At 40.0% G+C, this 18460-nt stretch overlaps 1 protein-coding gene across 1 annotated transcript; it reads left to right on the top strand.

Moving 5' to 3' along the window:
• Window positions 1–8291: 8291 nt before the first annotated feature.
• Window positions 8292–15592, top strand: LOC135462628 (E3 ubiquitin-protein ligase Trim36-like). The gene is made up of 6 exons (XM_064739851.1): window positions 8292–8954; window positions 9363–9458; window positions 10217–10447; window positions 10985–11007; window positions 11280–11467; window positions 15024–15592. Exons 1-6 carry the CDS (start codon window positions 8292–8294, stop codon window positions 15590–15592), a joined length of 1770 nt encoding a protein of 589 aa, XP_064595921.1.
• The last annotated feature ends 2868 nt before the right edge of the window (window positions 15593–18460 follow it).

Here is an 18460-nt window from a genome sequence, read left to right as displayed (position 1 = left end):
TCGTTGATGGAGATTGGGTTTTATGTATGGAGACTATTTATGGCTCACTTCTGAGCGATCGGTGCCGCCGGTATGTCGCTCAGGTATAGTTTGTATTTGGTTGGGAATGCGAGACTCCGTATAGCTGACACGCTGCCTCTGTGTAAGCTATGTGAATATTAATGAAGACCACGCCTCTGCTTCGCCCAATGGAAATTTGTGCTCGCCTTCCAGTTAGGAAAAATACTTTAGGCCATTCTTCTCGCTTTGATCGCCCATTGACTGATACGGGCTACGGTGTTTTTCGACAGGTCATATGATTGATATGTTCGAATGGTCTGTCGCGGGTTGAGCAATAGGTTGAGATCTAGGTTAGTCGCCTTGTACGACATGGTTGTCCAGGGGCCTCATTTTACCCCGGAGACTCCACGGGAGTAATGCCGCTTGAATTCCACGAGCAAGTGTTTTAGCTGTGGCCTAATATCATTATACTGCTTTCAGAAAATCCATTCGACAGTTCTCATCTATATTTTCAACATATTGTGTTTGGAACCGAAAGTGATAACATCTGCTGAGGTAAATGTGTAGAAAATTGATTGTTTGTTGAAATTTGACATTCGCATATAATGTTGAAGACCAGCTGTGCAAGCCACTGTTGAGCTGTCACAAAGGATAAATGTGTACAAACTCCATGAGTGATTTACCTCCCCTGCATAGATCACGTCCAGTTCTCAGAACTAAGTATTTTCTATTTCAATCTGATCAGTTTTATCAACGTGTGAAGCACGGTGGTATTTGTGTCGACAGTTAAGTCATTTAAGTCGGAGTTAGTGTATCTGATGTGAAAATATTTGTCAAGATAGGGAGTTGTCTTTACTTGATCGCGTTATCCACTGTCAGGTACTGCTTAGTTGGTCGAGTCGTCCTTACATCTTCATGATATAAATAAGACGTACACTATAGAGAGAAACAAAATAGAACAGCGAGGACAGTGTGATAGCTGACAAGTGGTCACAGGTAACCTGTGAAATACCACACCCTGTCCATTTACCTCAGTCAAGGTTTCCTTCTAACTGTTCATGTGAATGCGCGTGTAGTAGCAACTCACACGCCCCCTAGCGCCATGGTTTAAACAGAATTAGCTAAAAAGGTCAGTGATGTTACTTGCAGATTGACGATTGGGACATGTCTTTGTATAGGCTACCTTCAGCCTGTGTGTAAACGTGTAACACTGTCTATAACCAGTCTGAATATTTACGTCAAAGAAAACGCCTGGATTGGGTTCAGGTTCATGCTGTTTAACTATGCCGATCTTGTCACTACATGTATGTATACAGGGCGATGGGAGACCTCTACGTTATTGAGCGTCTGAAGCTTTGAACTTGAAAGGCCTTATGCAGAGGTATGCTAAAGGTCTATTACTAGCGCTGACCTGTCACCGGTGGTGCACAAAGCCCGCACGTATTGCCTTGATCATGTATCGCTGTTTATTGTATTAACAACGCTCGGCTGTCCGCTCCAAATATAAATCTGTGGTAGTCAAACATTGATGATTAGGGTATACAGTTCCCCTTTTCCATGTACGCCAGCCCATGTGTTATATGATAGCCTATATCAATTGCTCATGACGTCAAAGCTAAGAAATGTTTGTATACGTAAATGGTGCTAAAAGTAAATCGAATCTTAAAAGTATGTACATATTTGCACAGATCAGCTATTTTACTATAATGTATACAGATACCGTCCCGGTTAGGCTGTCTGTTTTACAATTTTAAGACTCAGATGTATATGTATCCACAACTAAGAGGCTACATGTATTATTAGCTCCCCACTCTTCACACAGACAACTCTAGCTCATCTATAGGAAGGCCTACATGTATGTATACTGTCGTCCTGACTGTCCAACCTGCTACACCCTCCATTATCCGTGAGCACTGGGTCAGGTGATAATGTCTGCTGACACAGCTCAGCCAATCAGAGCAGCCAAATATCTCCATGTAGGCTTGCTTATAGATTACCTAGGGTTATCTTTGTGAAGATATAACGAACGCTGACCTAGTTCTACAGCCTACCTGAGGTTATACATCTCAAAGCAGGATTTTGGGGTGTCTTTAAAATGTCACCGTAACAACTCTATAGACCATATGTTTGACTCTATTATCAAAATGGCCAAGTTCCAACACTGCTTCTGGACGCCGCCACTCCTCATCATCCCCCCCTCTCACCTTCGACACTTTTATATCCGAGACTGGCCATATTTCTAACTGAGCAGAAGAGATGACCTCCAAGGCAAGCGAGGCGCACATAAAGATATAGGTCTTACAATGCTTTTTGAATGAAAATTGCAATAGTGACAAGTATTATATGTTACCCCCCATCTATGGTTGGAAAATTGGTAGATAACTCACTTTGAAAAATTGGCACTACCTTTAACGGATTGCTAAAGAATGTATGTCGTTGGTAGAACATGCATAATTTGGAAAATGTCATTAAGTAACTGAGAGTTAATGATTTTATATTTAACCTCCTAGGCCTACAAACTAACATCACACGAATCGTGCATTATATGGGTGAACAAAACACATGAACTTTAGAAAGGAATACATCTTTTCTGGTTAGCCAGTGATTGCTACTTCATATTTGAGGACTTTTGGTGATTACCTCATAATACTGAGTACTAAATTACGACGACGGGTTGAAACCTGTTCTGGAGAAAGAGAGTTACTGAACAAGTAAAGCTCTTAAGTTGTTACAGATATATCATGATCACTTCAACACAACTGACTATGTGCCTCTTTTGTTTGTTACAATATTAGTAAGCAGTAAAACAAGAAACAATGGCATTCATCTTATATTGCCGTTGAGTTTCTTGTACATATGTGTCGGATGTATTTTGTGTTCGCTGTTAGTTTCTTGTGCATACATCTAATATATTTTTGAGATCTTTGTGGGTTTCCTGAACGTCTGATTCAGTTTGCGTTCTCTTTGGTTTTTGGGTCATATGACATTTTCACTCAATAGCGAGTTTGTACACGTTTCAAAGTAGAAAGTTTTCGTTATCACCATTAATGTACTAGGCTTTGTGCAAATGTAGTTTTCTTTTTTTAGCTCAATCGCATCAGCAGCTCTGGAGAAGAAGATTTGTTTAGCTTGGCATAAATCCTTTATGGCCACCAAATGTCACCAAAAGCCAAAAGGCTTAACTTCAGATACATTCCTAAAAGATACTGAAGTTTCGTGGATGAATCATTTCACATTTTCTCATGAAATTTATCACCAAACTGCCTAGAATAAGTATAACTCGAAGAGAAACACATACATATTTAGGATCTGGAAGAAGCTAGAGAGGAAACTCCGTAAAAAAATACACACGAGCCATGACCTCTTGTTTGACGTTAGCTCCAAAATAAATTACTGAACACGAATATCAAACCATCTCTCTACATATATCTTACACATCACAGTCGTAGGCAAGCCATGTTGCATGTGCTTTAAGCTTAGTAGCATATTGACTGTATGCGATATACACCTGTTGTACACTAAAGATTGGTTAGCCACAACGCATAAACTCCCCACAGGCGAAGTTCTAAAGGCATCAAGGCTGAGCCTCAAATCGTAGGCAGGACAAACCATGTTTAGATAGGGTTTCCTGGCGGAATTGTAACTGATGAACCCGAGGTCCAATTCACACCTGACAGAAGATCGATATATAAACTGAATAAAATTGACCGCTCCGATCCCGAGTCAGTGCTGGGCTGTGCTATATACGATCTTTATTATATCGAGATCCTTACTTAAGCGTCGTTTTGGGAATTGGCATTGCAATTGTTGACCTCGAACGTCCATCTTAGTTGACGGCTGGTATACGAATGTCTGTTTGGACGCCAAAATTTGTACATTTAGCTTTAAGATTCTTAACACGGGTCAAAAAGCGTAATTTGCTATTAAGTGTGACTCCTGAAAATCTGTTTTCAGTTCTCAATTCTTACTGCTTCACCATAAAACTTAGTGTGGAGATGAAGTTCCCTTTACAACAAAATATGTATCGTTTTAGATGAAGAAAATGTAAAACCATTTTCAACTGCCAATTTCTTGGTCTTACTGGGACAAAACCGCAGCTGCCTTTCGATGTTATTCACATTTTAGCACGGTAGTCTATTAGGAAATCATCAACATATGAAAAACCCTCTGTACCAGACGTTTCAGTTTTTGACAAGCTATTAAGTTTGAAGCTAAACAGTGTTTGTGATAGTATACTGCCCTGGAGTACACTCACTTTTGCGCATAAGAGTCAGAAAGATTGTCTCTACTCGTACCCTAAACTGACGATCAGATAAAAGTTCTGCTACATGCATAAATAACGATAAGCGATAAGTCCCATATCTGAGAGGTCTTTTAAAACACCGTATTTGCATGCGGTGTCGTAGGTCCGTGGACTTTTCAAGGTCGAACAATATTGACACCACATGTTCATTATTTATTATATCATTACGAATAAAAGTTTCAATACGACAAACATTAAATCAACTTTGAGAAAAACCACATTTAATATTAGACAGTAAATTATTGGTTTCTAAATACCAAACAAGTCTATCATTTTTTTTTCGTTCCACACTCTTGACAACGTTGGTAAGAGCTATGTGACGATAATTAGTGGATCAGAATGATCTTTGCCCGGTTTTGGAACCAGGATAATACACACCTCCCTCCACGACGATGGAAAAATGACCAGTAATCTAAATATCATGATTAAACAAGCCTAAGAGAGTCTCCAGCGGCTCAGATGACAAATGTGATGAGAAACTTACAAAAAATGTTACTATGACTACAAGTACTGTAAGTTGTTAAGACCACAGATCACCATTTTTAGTGCTGACAACTAAAGATTCAGGACGTCCTGCAGCAAAACAATGCTATTGCTCTAGGCAAATCTGTTGATTTAATGTATTTATTTATTTGATCAGCGTTTTGACACCGTACAGAAGGATATTTGATTTATACGAGGGCGGACAACATTGTAGTGAAAGGAAACCAGGCAAAGCCCGGAGAACCCATGACCATCCGCAGACTGCTGGAAGACCTCCCTACGTACAAGAGGAAGACAGCATGGGCTGGACTTGAATTCACAGAAACCGCATTGTGATATTGCGTCGTGCTGGCACATTAACACCTCGGCCACGGACGCCCCGAGATGTTAAGAAACTTAGGTCCAGTGATGCCTTCAATCAGCGCCGAGCCAGATGAAAACGTAGCTTTATTGACAGGTTAGTTAATTCCTTCACAGATATTGTTTTAGGTTTACCGTCACCAGTCATCGACAGGTCAGTGATATTTGAGTGTCATTAAATGTTGATACTCTCTTGACTACATTGGTGAATGAAGTTTTCAGGACAGTGCTCGAGGAGAGGCAATGTGCTTCTGGAAAAGTTGTATGGCTCTCAGCTTTCCAGGTGAAGGCTCCGTCGCAATTTTAACATCATTGTCTAGGTTGAAGCAAACCCCCGTGGACTTCTCCTGCACATCGGACGCGAAACAATTTATTTCTACCTTGGGCATAACCATGCCCGACTTTTGGCATGTAAAGCACCTGGACGGATTAGATATGTATAGGTCTACTTGGTCACAATACCGGCAAATTGAGATCGACTGAGGAAACGAGAGGTTATTAAATGTCGATAAGTACGTATTGAGTTTGCTGTCACTGTCACTTTTATGTTGTGAATCGCTTTACATTTACAACTCCTTGCGATTTTAGTTCGGAGCATATCTGCTCCAACCGATTGGTCAAACTGGGCCAATCCGATATTTAGTCTCTAAATAAGTAAGAGCTGAAGTGTGGTGTTGGGCTTGAACATCTCAAAAAGACCGTTCTCTTTAATGAAGGGTCGCAAACCAGGGCAAACACAAATAGACCTACTTCTCTACGGCCTCTCATACAAATATCGGAGATGTGAGTCCATTATGTTTAACCGAGGGCACACGGCAGAGCTCTAGGGTACGATAAGCTTGCCAAGTAGACTGACATTCTATTCTTTTCACCTATTGTAGTTATAGCCTAAACGCGCTATAGCAAACTGCGGAAACCATTGTTGAGATGACACAGAGTATAAATGTGTACAAGCATACTGAGGGATTTACCTCCCCTGCACAGATCACGTGCATTTCTCTGAACTACGCATGTTCTATTTCACTCTGCTAAGTTTCACCAAGTTGAGAAGTGGGCTTTGTGTCGACAGGTAAGTACTGTAAGATGGTTATATGTAGTTTGGCTGGAAAACGATCACTCAGATTAAGGAGTTGTCTTTACTTGATCGTATCACTGACTGTCAGACACAGCTTAATTGGTCTGGTCGTCCTCAAATCGAAACAACGTAGATGTACGAATGGGGCGTTACCTTCTAGAAACTTTAACCTTTGCCATGTCAGCCTGTGTGTGAACCTCTAACAGTAGATATTTGCGTATTAAGGAAAACGACTGATTTTTGTTCAAGTTCATACTGTTTAACTATGTCAATCTTGTCATTATACATACAGGGCGATAGTACGTTATTAATGCGAGGTCCTGAAGCTTTGACCTTGAAAGGCATTATGCAGTTATGCTGAAGGTCGATTACCGACGGTGACGTGCCGCCTATGGCACACAAAGTCCGAATATCTTGCCTATTTTTGTTTACTTACAACGTTCGCCCATGTGGTCCAAATATTAAAGTGTGAGTTGTCTTCACTTCGGGGTCGTGTGACCGACTCTCAGACAGTACTTAATTGGTCTGGTCGTCCTTAAATGGACACGAAGTGGACGTACGAGTGGGGGTGTCTCTTTGTATAGAATCCGCTCTCAGTTTGTGTGTGAGCCTCTGACACTGTCTATAAACAGACGGAATATGTTCGTCTCAACAAAAACGACTGGTTTAATTGGGGTGAAGTTCACACTGTCTAATTATGTCGATCTTCTCACTATATCCAGGACGATAGTACGTTATTAATGTATTTGTCTGAAGCTTTGACCTTGAAAGGCATAATGTATGGTTTTGCTGAAGGTTGTTGGTTGCCGGTGACGTGTTGTGTGGGATTAGGCCTAAATACACGTAAACAACCAGAACAACCGGCATGTAAGGATCGCCGTTTGTTTACTTACATTGTTCGCCGCTCTGCTCCACATATAAAAACTGTCATAGTCAAAAATTGTTTAGTTAGCATATGGATGTTCTCATATATCAAGCGAGGCAGAAACAAACACCATTTAGAAAGTTTTTGGTTTGACCCGACTCGAGTTTGATCTCTGGTCTCCCGACTTCGATGCGGACTCCAACATAAGGAACGTATTACACTGTATAAGTAAATCGATTCTTAAAATTATGTACTGAATTGCACGCAGGATTTTCCGCGTTACAGAACTAAAAGGGTACATGCATTATTAACTCAGCAGACATAACAACCTAGCCCGCTGATCACCAATAATGGGGTGTGTAGCCTGACACAGTGTATGGAGATATAACAGACGCTGACCTACTTCTGCAGTCTACCTGAGGTTACATATCTTCAATCCAGGCTTTTGGGTTCCCTTTAAACTGTCCCTGTCATAATACTGTATCTAATTGGACATATACTTCACACTTTTAGGGTGGAGCGAAGTCAGCATTTACGCTTTAAACATTTTGTTTGATCAGTGTTGATTGGAGGGTATAGCAGCTCTGTTGTAGTCTGTACTTTTGTGGTTTCTGACAATAACATAATAAAACACTGGGAGCTGGAAGACTTTGACCTAAATTTATATACGTTTAAATCTCAGTAAGAAATGTTCGTGTTACTGGTCACTATTAGTAATGTGATATTTATTATATTTCTAAAATTCGGCAGATAGAGATGTTCCAAAGGTTTGGGCCTATTATCGTACAGTATTTAGGGTCAAGTTACCTTCGTAACCACACAAATCTGCTAATTCTGGGTGGAAGCTATATACTATCGAACACATCTGCCCAAACCGTCTTGACCATACCTTTGTAAAAAAAGTCTCTCGTGCGTAATGAAAGGTAGAATAGCTAATTTTCTAACTGACCAGAATGAATTCCTTTCCGGGAAAGCGACATGCACATACCCTCCTCGAACATGTATATGCGCTTTAATGCTTCTTAAATGAGAATTGGGAAATAACGACTAACACTACCGTACCCAATATGTTGTTGGACCACGAGAACAGACGGAGGCAGTGTGCTGTCTTGAACGTTAATACTTTTGTAAGTAGGGACAACCTCATAGCTGCCAGTCTGAGCGATTTGCCGTTTTGATTTCAGAAAAAATACCCCAAGAGAATAATGGCCGAAAGCAAGCAGAATCGAGATGATGTTCTCACATGTTCGATATGTATGGCAACATTCCGGGAACCAGTAATGCTACCCTGTCAGCACAGTTTTTGTAGAGAATGCATTGGTTTGTATGTTGACAAGTCCAAACCTGTACAGACAGATAAGACCTCCGGCAGCACGGGGAATGAGAACGTTGATCAGCAGATAGCATGCCCTGTGTGTCGGGCACCGACTAGTCTGGGGAGAAAAGGTGTGGCTGGTCTGCCTCCCAACTTTCACCTGGCGGAAATTGTGGAGAAGTTCTCTGCTGTAAAGGCTAAGGATGACATCCCGTATTGTTCTATGTGTGAGGACAACCATGCTAAAGCTGTCAAGTTTTGTACCAACTGCAATGTGTTGTACTGTCAGGAATGTCTTACAAATTACCATCCAACGAGGGGTCCTCTAAAACGGCATCGGCTGATTTCCTCCCTGAAATACCTCTCCCAGGAAACCTCACAGGGTCAAGTTAGCAGGGACCACCAATCAACTCAGCAGCCGTCCTGTGTTAGGCACGGTCAGCCTTTCGGCTTGTACTGTGTACCGTGTCGGATGGTGATCTGTATGGGGTGTGTGGTTGACCACCCGGAACATGCTATGCGGGATATACCATCTGCAGTTGCGAATGACAAGGTAATGGGGAAAAAGACATTCGTATATCAGCCATCAACCAAAATAGATGTTCAGAGTCAATAACTGCAACGTCAATTCCCAAAGCAACGATTAACACGAACCACGGAAAAAAATTAAGAAACTGCGTCAGTTCAAAATTACTTTGGAACTATGCTAAGAAAAGTAGTAAACAGTTTTCAATGATGTTAAAAAGACGCAAGGAATGTTCCAGTAGAATAACTTAAACCACTGTCTAAATCGTGTACCATGCTAGTATATATGTCGATACTCAAAATAGGTATGGCATGATTTGGAACTATATATTCACCCAAAGTTTGTGATATTTAGAGAAGAATGGAGTTTTTGTCCTGCACTCTAGTTTGTCGTTTGAAAGGCGGATTTGTTACTGTAGCGTTTTTCCCATTACAGTCAGCTGTTTTACACAAGACTAGTGAACTGGAGAAAGTCTTACAAGAATCTAAAGAATCACTGTCAGGAGTTATGAGGCTGCGCAAGAAGATACAGGTTAGTATTTTTCAGGGCACTTCTTCAGCCTGCATTGTACCGCACACCCTGGTGAATAAATTTGGACTATGTAGAGTATTGCTATCATTCACAAATCTAGGTAACATACAGCTGTCAATCATCTTGATAAAGCTGTCTTCTGTCATATGATATATATGTCAATTACAATCAAAGAGTTAAACCATAACCGTTACGACTTTTTATAAGGACGTGAACAGGGTAATGCATGGACTGAGGCGGGGATTTATTTGCGTGAAGGACGAGTCTATTTTACCCATTTCTGGTTTATCCAATCAGACTACCGTATTATTAATATGACTTTCTTCTCATTGACACACACGCGATATGCCCACACACGCGATATGCCCACCTAAGACCAAAGGCTGCATTTGATATATCATCGCCTATCATACACTGTCATAATAAAATCTATAATATATATAGATGTAGTGGGGCAACAACCTCCGGGTTTGAACCAGTCCCAGGTATCTGAGATACTGTCCGAAGGATCTAAGGCTTCACCATCTCGCCCTGCTCGGAGCATCAGTTGTGATCGCACGATTGAACCACGTACCTTTGGGTTTTGATTCGACACTTGCATGTACATCACTGGTCTAAAGGGAAATCCCCTCTATCCCGGAGGTGCATTGTAGACACAGTTGAGTAGCGCTTATACTTCACCCTGTCACGCTTACATATATAACTTATTGAACACAAGAAGGTCCGGATGTTGGAATAAACGAATTTCTGTCTGGCAGGAAAACCAGGAACTTCACACTCAGGCGGTAGAAAAGGCTTATTGTGCAGCCTTGGAATCTTTACAAGCCTGGAGACAGCACTCTTTAGATGGCATAAAAACCCGCTATTCACAGTGGAGTGTGGAGTGTAGTGCTATACTCAAACATTTCCAGCTACAGGCCCAGGAAATTGAGAGGATGGTACAAGATTCCAAAGATTTATTAGCGTCAATGGACGTCGAGTTTTTAAAGGTAAGTCAGACCTGCACAATCTCTAGTACTGGTTCAGCTGCCTCAACTCCAGATGATCCAGTCACCTTTAGATACTGTTATCATGTGTTCAAATGGATTTCATGCTGCCAGATCTATTAAAGCTTTATTTTTCTCAGTGTTACCCTCCGGCTGCTGTCCACTTTTCTACCCACAACAGAGTCACTGTCCCATTAAAGCAGTAAAGTAGTTGTATGTAATGTCAAACTATAATGTTTTTCATTAACAAGGTTTGTATGTAAACAGATCTTTGCGGAAAAATTGCTTTGTATGAAACACCATGGAATTTATTAAGCGGAATTGAGAGCTGATGTGGACTGTGTAATAGATCAGGGAATGGTCTAAATGTTTGAGGTAAAAGCCTCAAGTTGAGGTACCTGTGTACTTTGACAGGTAAGACATTTCAGTTCCAACCGTGTTATTGTTACGTGTTGAGGTCAAAGTATGGTTACAGTATCTCCGTTTCGGTAATCATCTCTACATCATTGTATATGTGTTTTCAATTCTGTTTTTTGACAGGGTTCTACGGGCTTCACCAAAACGTATGTATATATGAGTTGTATCTCGCTAGGTTTGTTATACATGTGCACGTGACCATTGCCGGCAGATATGTTTCTGTAACACTCACTACCAGCACTGTAGTTGTCCAAAACATGATCCAAGTTTAAAATATATATCATTTTCAAACATACGTTTGTCCAGGCAAATCAGATCTAATCTACTGGGAAGAGTACATCATGACATTCTCATAACTGCGTGGTACACAAGATTACCACACGACTGAGTCTTCTTGTTTTCTCTCCTCTTCTGACAGAATCGATGACCAGCTGAATGAGATAAGAGCTGATCTGGAGAAACATGAAGTCAACCAACAGAAACTTCTAGATTTTGTACAACGTGACATTGTCTTCCCTAGACACGTGACAGTCAAAGAGACAATGCAAGGAAGTCAGGACTTAAAAGCAGCAGTCGGTGGACAAATGTCACGCCTACGTGTCACAAGTAGGTTCTTATATGTATAAAAGGTATACAGTAGAGTGTGCTCAGAGGACATAAACGACTGTAGGGTTTACATTAGTATGTTCATCAAAGACACAAACATAAAATGGACAAGGCGCACAGCTGTGTGTGTGCGAAAAACACACGATACATTGTGTTAAGGAAACAAACCCATATGAGCTGTAATACAGCAGGGTGCACCAAGAAAATGAACAGTATTCAAAGAGACACGAAAGTGAGAAGAGAAGCAAAAGACACAGGGTAATACAAGGTGTACAGTGCACCCTACTGTATATCTCACAGTGACCAGAAGACACGAACTCATGTGAGGTATACAGTAGGATGTGCCTAGAAGACACAAACAAATTTGAGTTATACTGTAGGGTGTGCACAGAACACACAAACTAAGGTAAGGCATGTATTAGAGTGTGTACAAAATATAAACTGATGTCAGTCATCCATTGAGGTGTCCACAACAGATACAAACTAAGATGAGGCATGTATTAGAGTGTGTACAAAATATAAACTGATGTCAGTCATCCATTGAGGTGTCCACAACAGATACAAACTAAGATGAGGCATGTATTAGGGTGTTCACAAAAGATACAAAATGATATGAATCATGCATTAGGGTAGGGAAAAAAAGTGCACACTAACGTGTGGCATGCAATAAGGTGGGCAAAAAAAGATACAAACTAATGTGAGGCATGCAATAGGGTGGGCAAAACAGATACAAAATAATGTGAGGTATGCAAAATGGTGGGCAAAACAGATACAAACTAACGTGTAGCATGCAATAAGGTGGGCAAAAACAGATATAAACTAAAATGTGAGGCGTGCAAAAGGGTGGGCAAAACAGATACAAACTACTGTGAGGCATGCAATAGAGTGGGCAAAACAGATACAAACTAATGTGAGGCATGCAACAGCGTGAGCAAAACAGATACAAACTAAGGTGTGGCATGCAATAGGGTAGGCAAAAATAGATATAAACTAATGTGAGGCATGCAAAAGGGTGGGCAAAACAGATACAAACTAATGTGTGGCATGCGATAGTGTGGGCAAAATCATACAAATTAATGTGAGGCATGCAAATATCAGGCAAGACAGACACAAACTAATGTGAGGCATGCAATGAGGTGGGCAAACCCGATACAAACTAATGTGAGGCATGCAATGAGGTGGGCAAACCCGATACAAACTAATGTGAGGCATGCAATGAGGTGGGCAAACCCGATACAAACTAATGTGAGGCATGCAATAAGGTGGGCAAAACAGATACTAACTCATGAGAGACATGCAGTAGCGTGGGCAAAATGATACAAACTAGTGTGAGGCATGCAACAGGGTGGGCAAAAACAGATACAAACTAATGTGATGCATGCAATAGCGTGTGCAAAAATGATACAAACTAATGTGATGCAAGCAATAAGGTGGGCAAAACAGATACAAACTAATGTGATGCAAGCAATAAGGTGGGCAAAACAGATACAAACTAATGTGAGGCATGCAATAGTGTGGGCAAAAATGATACAAACTAATGTGATGCAAGCAATAAGGTGGGCAAAACAGATACAAACTAATGTGAGGCATGCAATAGGGTGGGCAACAAATATACAAACTAATGTGTGACATGTAATAGTGTGGTGAAAAAGATACAAACTAATGTGAGGCATGCAAATATTGGGCAAGGAAGACACAAACTAATGTGAGGCATGCAATAAGGTGGCCAAAAAAGATACAACCTAATGTGAGGCATGCAAATGGAGGGCAAGAAAGATACAAACTAATGTGAGGCATGCAAATGGAGGGTAAGAAAGACACAAACTAATGTGAGGCATGCAATAGTGTGGGCAAAAACAGATACAAACTAATGTGAGGCATGCAATAATGTGGGCAAAACAGATACAAACTAATGTGAGGCATGCAATAGTGTGGGCAAAAACAGATACAAACTAATGTGAGGCATGCAATAGTGTGGGCAAAAACAGATACAAACTAATGTGAGGCATGCAATAGTGTGGGCAAAAACAGATACAAACTAATGTGAGGCATGCATTAGTGTTGGCAAAAACAGATACAAACTAATGTGAGGCATGCAATAGTGTTTGCCAAAAACAGATACAAACTAATGTGAGGCATGCATTAGTGTGGGCAAAAACAGATACAAACTAATGTGAGGCATGCAAATGATAGGCAAGAAAGATACAAACTAATGTGAGGCATGCAAATGGAGGGCAAGAAAGATACAAACTAATGTGAGGCATGCAATAGTGTGGGCAAAAGCAGATACAAACTAATGTCAGGCATGCAAATGATGAGCAAGAAAGATACAAACTAATGTCAGGCAAGCAAATGGTTGGCAAGAAAGATAACCTTCCTACTTACGGCCGGAGAGGAAGCCAGCATGCCTTCCAGGTGTACAAACCAGCAGGTGTACTGTTAGGACAGAATAAATAAGATACTGTACCCCTGAGTGTCTGAGTGATATTTACCCCATGTAGACAAACCAGTAGATGTACTGTTAGAACAGAACAGGTAACATATTGTACCCCTGAGTGTCTGAGTGATATTTACCCTATGTGGACAAACCAGTAGATGTACTGTTAGAACAGAACAGGTAACATATTGTACCCCTGAGTGTCTGAGTGATATTTAAACCATATGGACAAACTACCAGGTGTACAGAACAGATAACGTATTGTAACCAATCCCTCAGTGTCTAGACCTGGAATATTTAACACATATATCTGATAACAGAATATATGTCATGTCTCTTAATTATTAAACAAGTATCCAAGTAAAAACTCACCATTATTTGCTAGATTCAAATGTAGTCAAACACTTATTTCAGAGAGAAAACAACCCTCATATTTGTTTCATTATCAATAATAAAGGGTAAAAGATTCCATTATGTATATAGAAAAAATTGTTGACCTAGATGTATTTCCTCGCTTGATAAAAGTTTGTTTTTAATATTTAAATATATTAACTCTCTTTTAAAAAATCTATTGACGAAAACTGAATGCAATACTTTTTTACTACTAATTATTCTGATGGATTAAATAGTCTTTGGGGCAATGTTACTTGGGAGGTTATGTGTGGCGAGTTACCTCCCCTACTACACGGACGGCTTCGGTAGCTCGTTACACCAACAGGCCTACTACAGCTTCATAGTGAATTGTGTGCTCATATGTGCTATAACTGACAACTAAAACCCTGTGTCGGATAGAGGAAGGTATTGTTCTTGTTGTAAGTGATAAGCTTCAAACAAATTAGAGCGTTAAAAGTCTGTATTTTAACCCAGTACTTGGTCTGTGTCGTACCCGTCATTTAGTGATGGATCCAGTTCTTGTCGAAACTCAACTCTTAAACTGGCTGAAAATGACAGAGATCCGTGTATAAATTACATTCATACCAGCGATATGTGTCATTTTAGTCCAAGAGATTGTGTTGAGAAGGTAAAACTACGGTATGTGTACAGGTATTTACACCTCAGTCTCACAGCGTGTGTTGATGATTTTCTGTTGTTCATGCTGCTTCTGTTGTGTTTTTGCAGAGCCGACGCTGAGATTCACAGAGACAGACGACAGGAAGCTGAGAATCACTGACAGCGGCTGTGTGATAAAGGGTAAGGGCTTGTCCGAGTGGTGGTGGAGAGCTGTGACAGACGGGCGTCACCACACGGGCAGGTACTACTGGGAGATACACATCACCTGTTCACATGACTGTTACTGTGGTGTAGGAGTGACACAGGAGAGCCGTGGTGTGAGTGAGGAGACAGACGGTGGCCGTAACACCTGGTACATTGGGATGATGTACCGTGGTGATGAGGTCGAGTGTTATAGTCACAGTGGTGGTGAGATCAAACCTGGCTATCGACAGTGCAGACGTTACACACGACCTCATCACCTGGGTGTGTACCTGGACTGTGATGAACACACACTGACAGTCCTGGGCTGTGACAACAACCAGGTAATAGGCACAGTCAGTGGTGTTATCGTCACAGAGCCTCTCGTGCCATGGGTTGAGTTTGGTGTCGCGTCTGGATCTGTGTCTGCTCGTCTGGTAACGGGTGACTGTGCAACTCTGCCTCAAGTTCTCCGTGATATGATAAGCACTTCCTGACCATCGGGTAATTATTCAGTACATCTTTTCCATAGTATTACATGTTGTTGAATAGACTCTTTTTTAAAAAAATAAATGACCAGTTTGTAGATGTTTTAGTTAATGTCAGCAGTGTGGCTAATTCAGTATGTATAGCTTCTTCTGCAAAGTGGTCAGTGATCTGTCACAAGCTTACAACTTGGTGTAGTTATACACAGTCTGTCTGACTTGTCCTGAACATCAATGTCAGTTTTCTTTCAGACAAAATACATGTAGATAATGACTGGGTAGTTTTATTTTTAGTAATGGAGACTTGTAAATCAACATAATCAAGAGTGTCACTGAGCAAAACAGGTCACAGTTTATACATGACAATACATGATATAGTCAACATGGTGCATGGAGTAACTCTTGTTGTGTTATGTAACTTTAGGTCCTAAGAAAAAAACTAAATGGGAGAAGTATCTTTATATAAAATATTTTAGGTTAGGCCAGAGCATTGATTTTCCTTAATATCTATGTAGTAAATCTTCAACGTGAAAAATATATATACCCTAACTTTCGCCTGGTAATTTGTCATATCTCCACATGCAACTTGCACTTTTGTTTACAACAGTCTAACCTACAATTTTTTTTTTCGCTGCTGTGATTGAAACTGAAGTCAAAACATTTTCTTACCTTGGTAACCTCTAGAGAGGTGAGTACTACCAATGGGGAGAAAGTTTTCAGTTCTATCCAAAACAAATAAAATTCTGATGTATTTTGTTTAGACATGTTAGCTGCAAAGTAGACTTAAATACAACTTAAATGCGTCTGTGTCAGGTTTCTCCATTCAGTCCCACTTCAGTTTGGAGTAAAATCTTCGACACAATTTCCTAAATTGCGCATGTTTAACCTATAAACAGGACAAAGTTTTAAGATTTCTTGTTAGTGATATCTTTATATGAATTCAGGGCTGTGGGAAGTGGCCCACCTGGGTTGATACTCTACATGTAAGTGTTTGGGATAGGATGTTTTGTGGGGAATTGGGTTTAAATTTCTGTTCCATAAAGAAAATGTGCAGAAATGAACATTTACCCTGTATTTCCTTAAAATGCAACACTTACTGTCTTTAGATACTAAAATTTTACCACTTTTTCTTGGCTGTGCAGAAGTTCTGTAAAAATTGCTAAGCCTATCCCCACTTGTACCTGTAAAAATGAGTTACAAAACTAAACAAATTTTTATAATTATTGTTGCACCGACAGCACATTTAACCAGATTTCATCAATAATAAGAAGCATATCAACTTTCAGACCTATTTTGAAACACAACATTAGCATATTTAATGTTGTAAAGTCACTTTGCATACAACAAAATTGTAATACATAATTGTGCATTGCTATACTAAGTGTCATACATGTATGTAGGTGTTTCAGAATATGTGATGAAAATAATTTGCTACATCTAAATATATTCATGCTGAAACAGTTCTGGTCAAATAAATGCAATCTTACACTCACCTGTGTAAGAGAAATTTGGAAATACAAGCCTTATAAGTGTGAGGGAGAAATTTTGCTTAAATAGCAGGAAGGGGGATAGGGTGTGAGGTACGTACATGTAAACAGGTTTGGGGTTGTAAGGGTTGGGCATAACCCATGGAAAATACCCAAAATGTAGTCCAGTTAAGTTAAGACACTCACAACTTGACCTTATCACAATAAAGGTGATGAGGCAAAATTGGGTTTTTTGATTTTTTTTCTTTGATTTTCCTTTACTATTTATGCAGGAAATTTGTCAGATTCAACCTCAAAAATTAAAATCTCCTACTAAACTTTCATTTGGTACCATACCATACCTGTATATGCAGTTTGCACTTTTCTCTACAACATATGAAAAAATCAACCTAGCATTACAGCCATTTGTTTGAGCTGTGGTTGCTGGAAGTGAAGTCATAACATGTTGTTACCTCAGTAACCTTCATGGGGTAGGTACTAATACTGGGTAGAAGGTTTTTAGTTCTATGCAAAACAAATAAAACTCTGACATACTTTAACTGGGTCCAGAATAGCAGGGCAGAAATTTATAGTGTGTCTTTGTGGTAGCTTTATCCAGTGTTTTTGAGTGCTCATTTACACTTCAGTTCGGAAGAAATCTTGGACCCAATTGCCCGTATCGGGCATGTGTAACCAATAAGGTGTCCTGGAGGTATACTTGAGGTACATCTGCGGTGTAGCATATATCTGATGGTGTGTCTGAGGTATACATGTACTTGGGGATGTAGGCCTACATGTATATGAGGTTTATTGAAGGTGAATCTGAGGTACTGTGGTTGGTAAAAAGATGATGCCTGAGGTGTATCTGAGGTATAGGTGGAGGTATAGCTCAGGTATATGCTATTGGCAAGGTGGATGTACCTGAGTGTAACATTTAGCACACTGTTTTCATTTTTATTTTAGCAGAAAACAATCTCAAAACACTAAGCAAATGGCTGTATAAATTATAGATAAAGTTAAGTTGTAAGTTTGTAAGTGCATGTAGTTCTTTGTTTACAGTATCTGTAATTTGCAGCTGATTTACAACAACAAAAGTGATTTACATTTACATGAGGTGCTTGAACAAAATTTAGTGCTTCTCTTTATGCAAGTGTGTACTGGGTGAGACAAAGGCTTATATTTATTTTGTAAACATTTTTGTGGGACAAAACATTTGTTATTTTGTAGTCATCATTTTGTTTGAAGTTAAATGGCTGAATCTGATCTCTTTTTTTAAAACTTTAAAAAAGTGGCTGAGGTGCTACGTCGTTTCCTTTAAACGAGATTTCCATGTAATTGCTGTGATGTTAAATAATATGCATTACTGGACATTGTATTCACTGTCCAGGTAGATCCCTATCCTGTACGTATTACA

The sequence above is a fragment of the Liolophura sinensis genome, chromosome 2 (genome assembly GCF_032854445.1).
Source record: "Liolophura sinensis isolate JHLJ2023 chromosome 2, CUHK_Ljap_v2, whole genome shotgun sequence".
NCBI lineage: Eukaryota > Metazoa > Mollusca > Polyplacophora > Chitonida > Chitonidae > Liolophura > Liolophura sinensis.
This window is presented reverse-complemented; position numbering and strand designations above follow the sequence as displayed.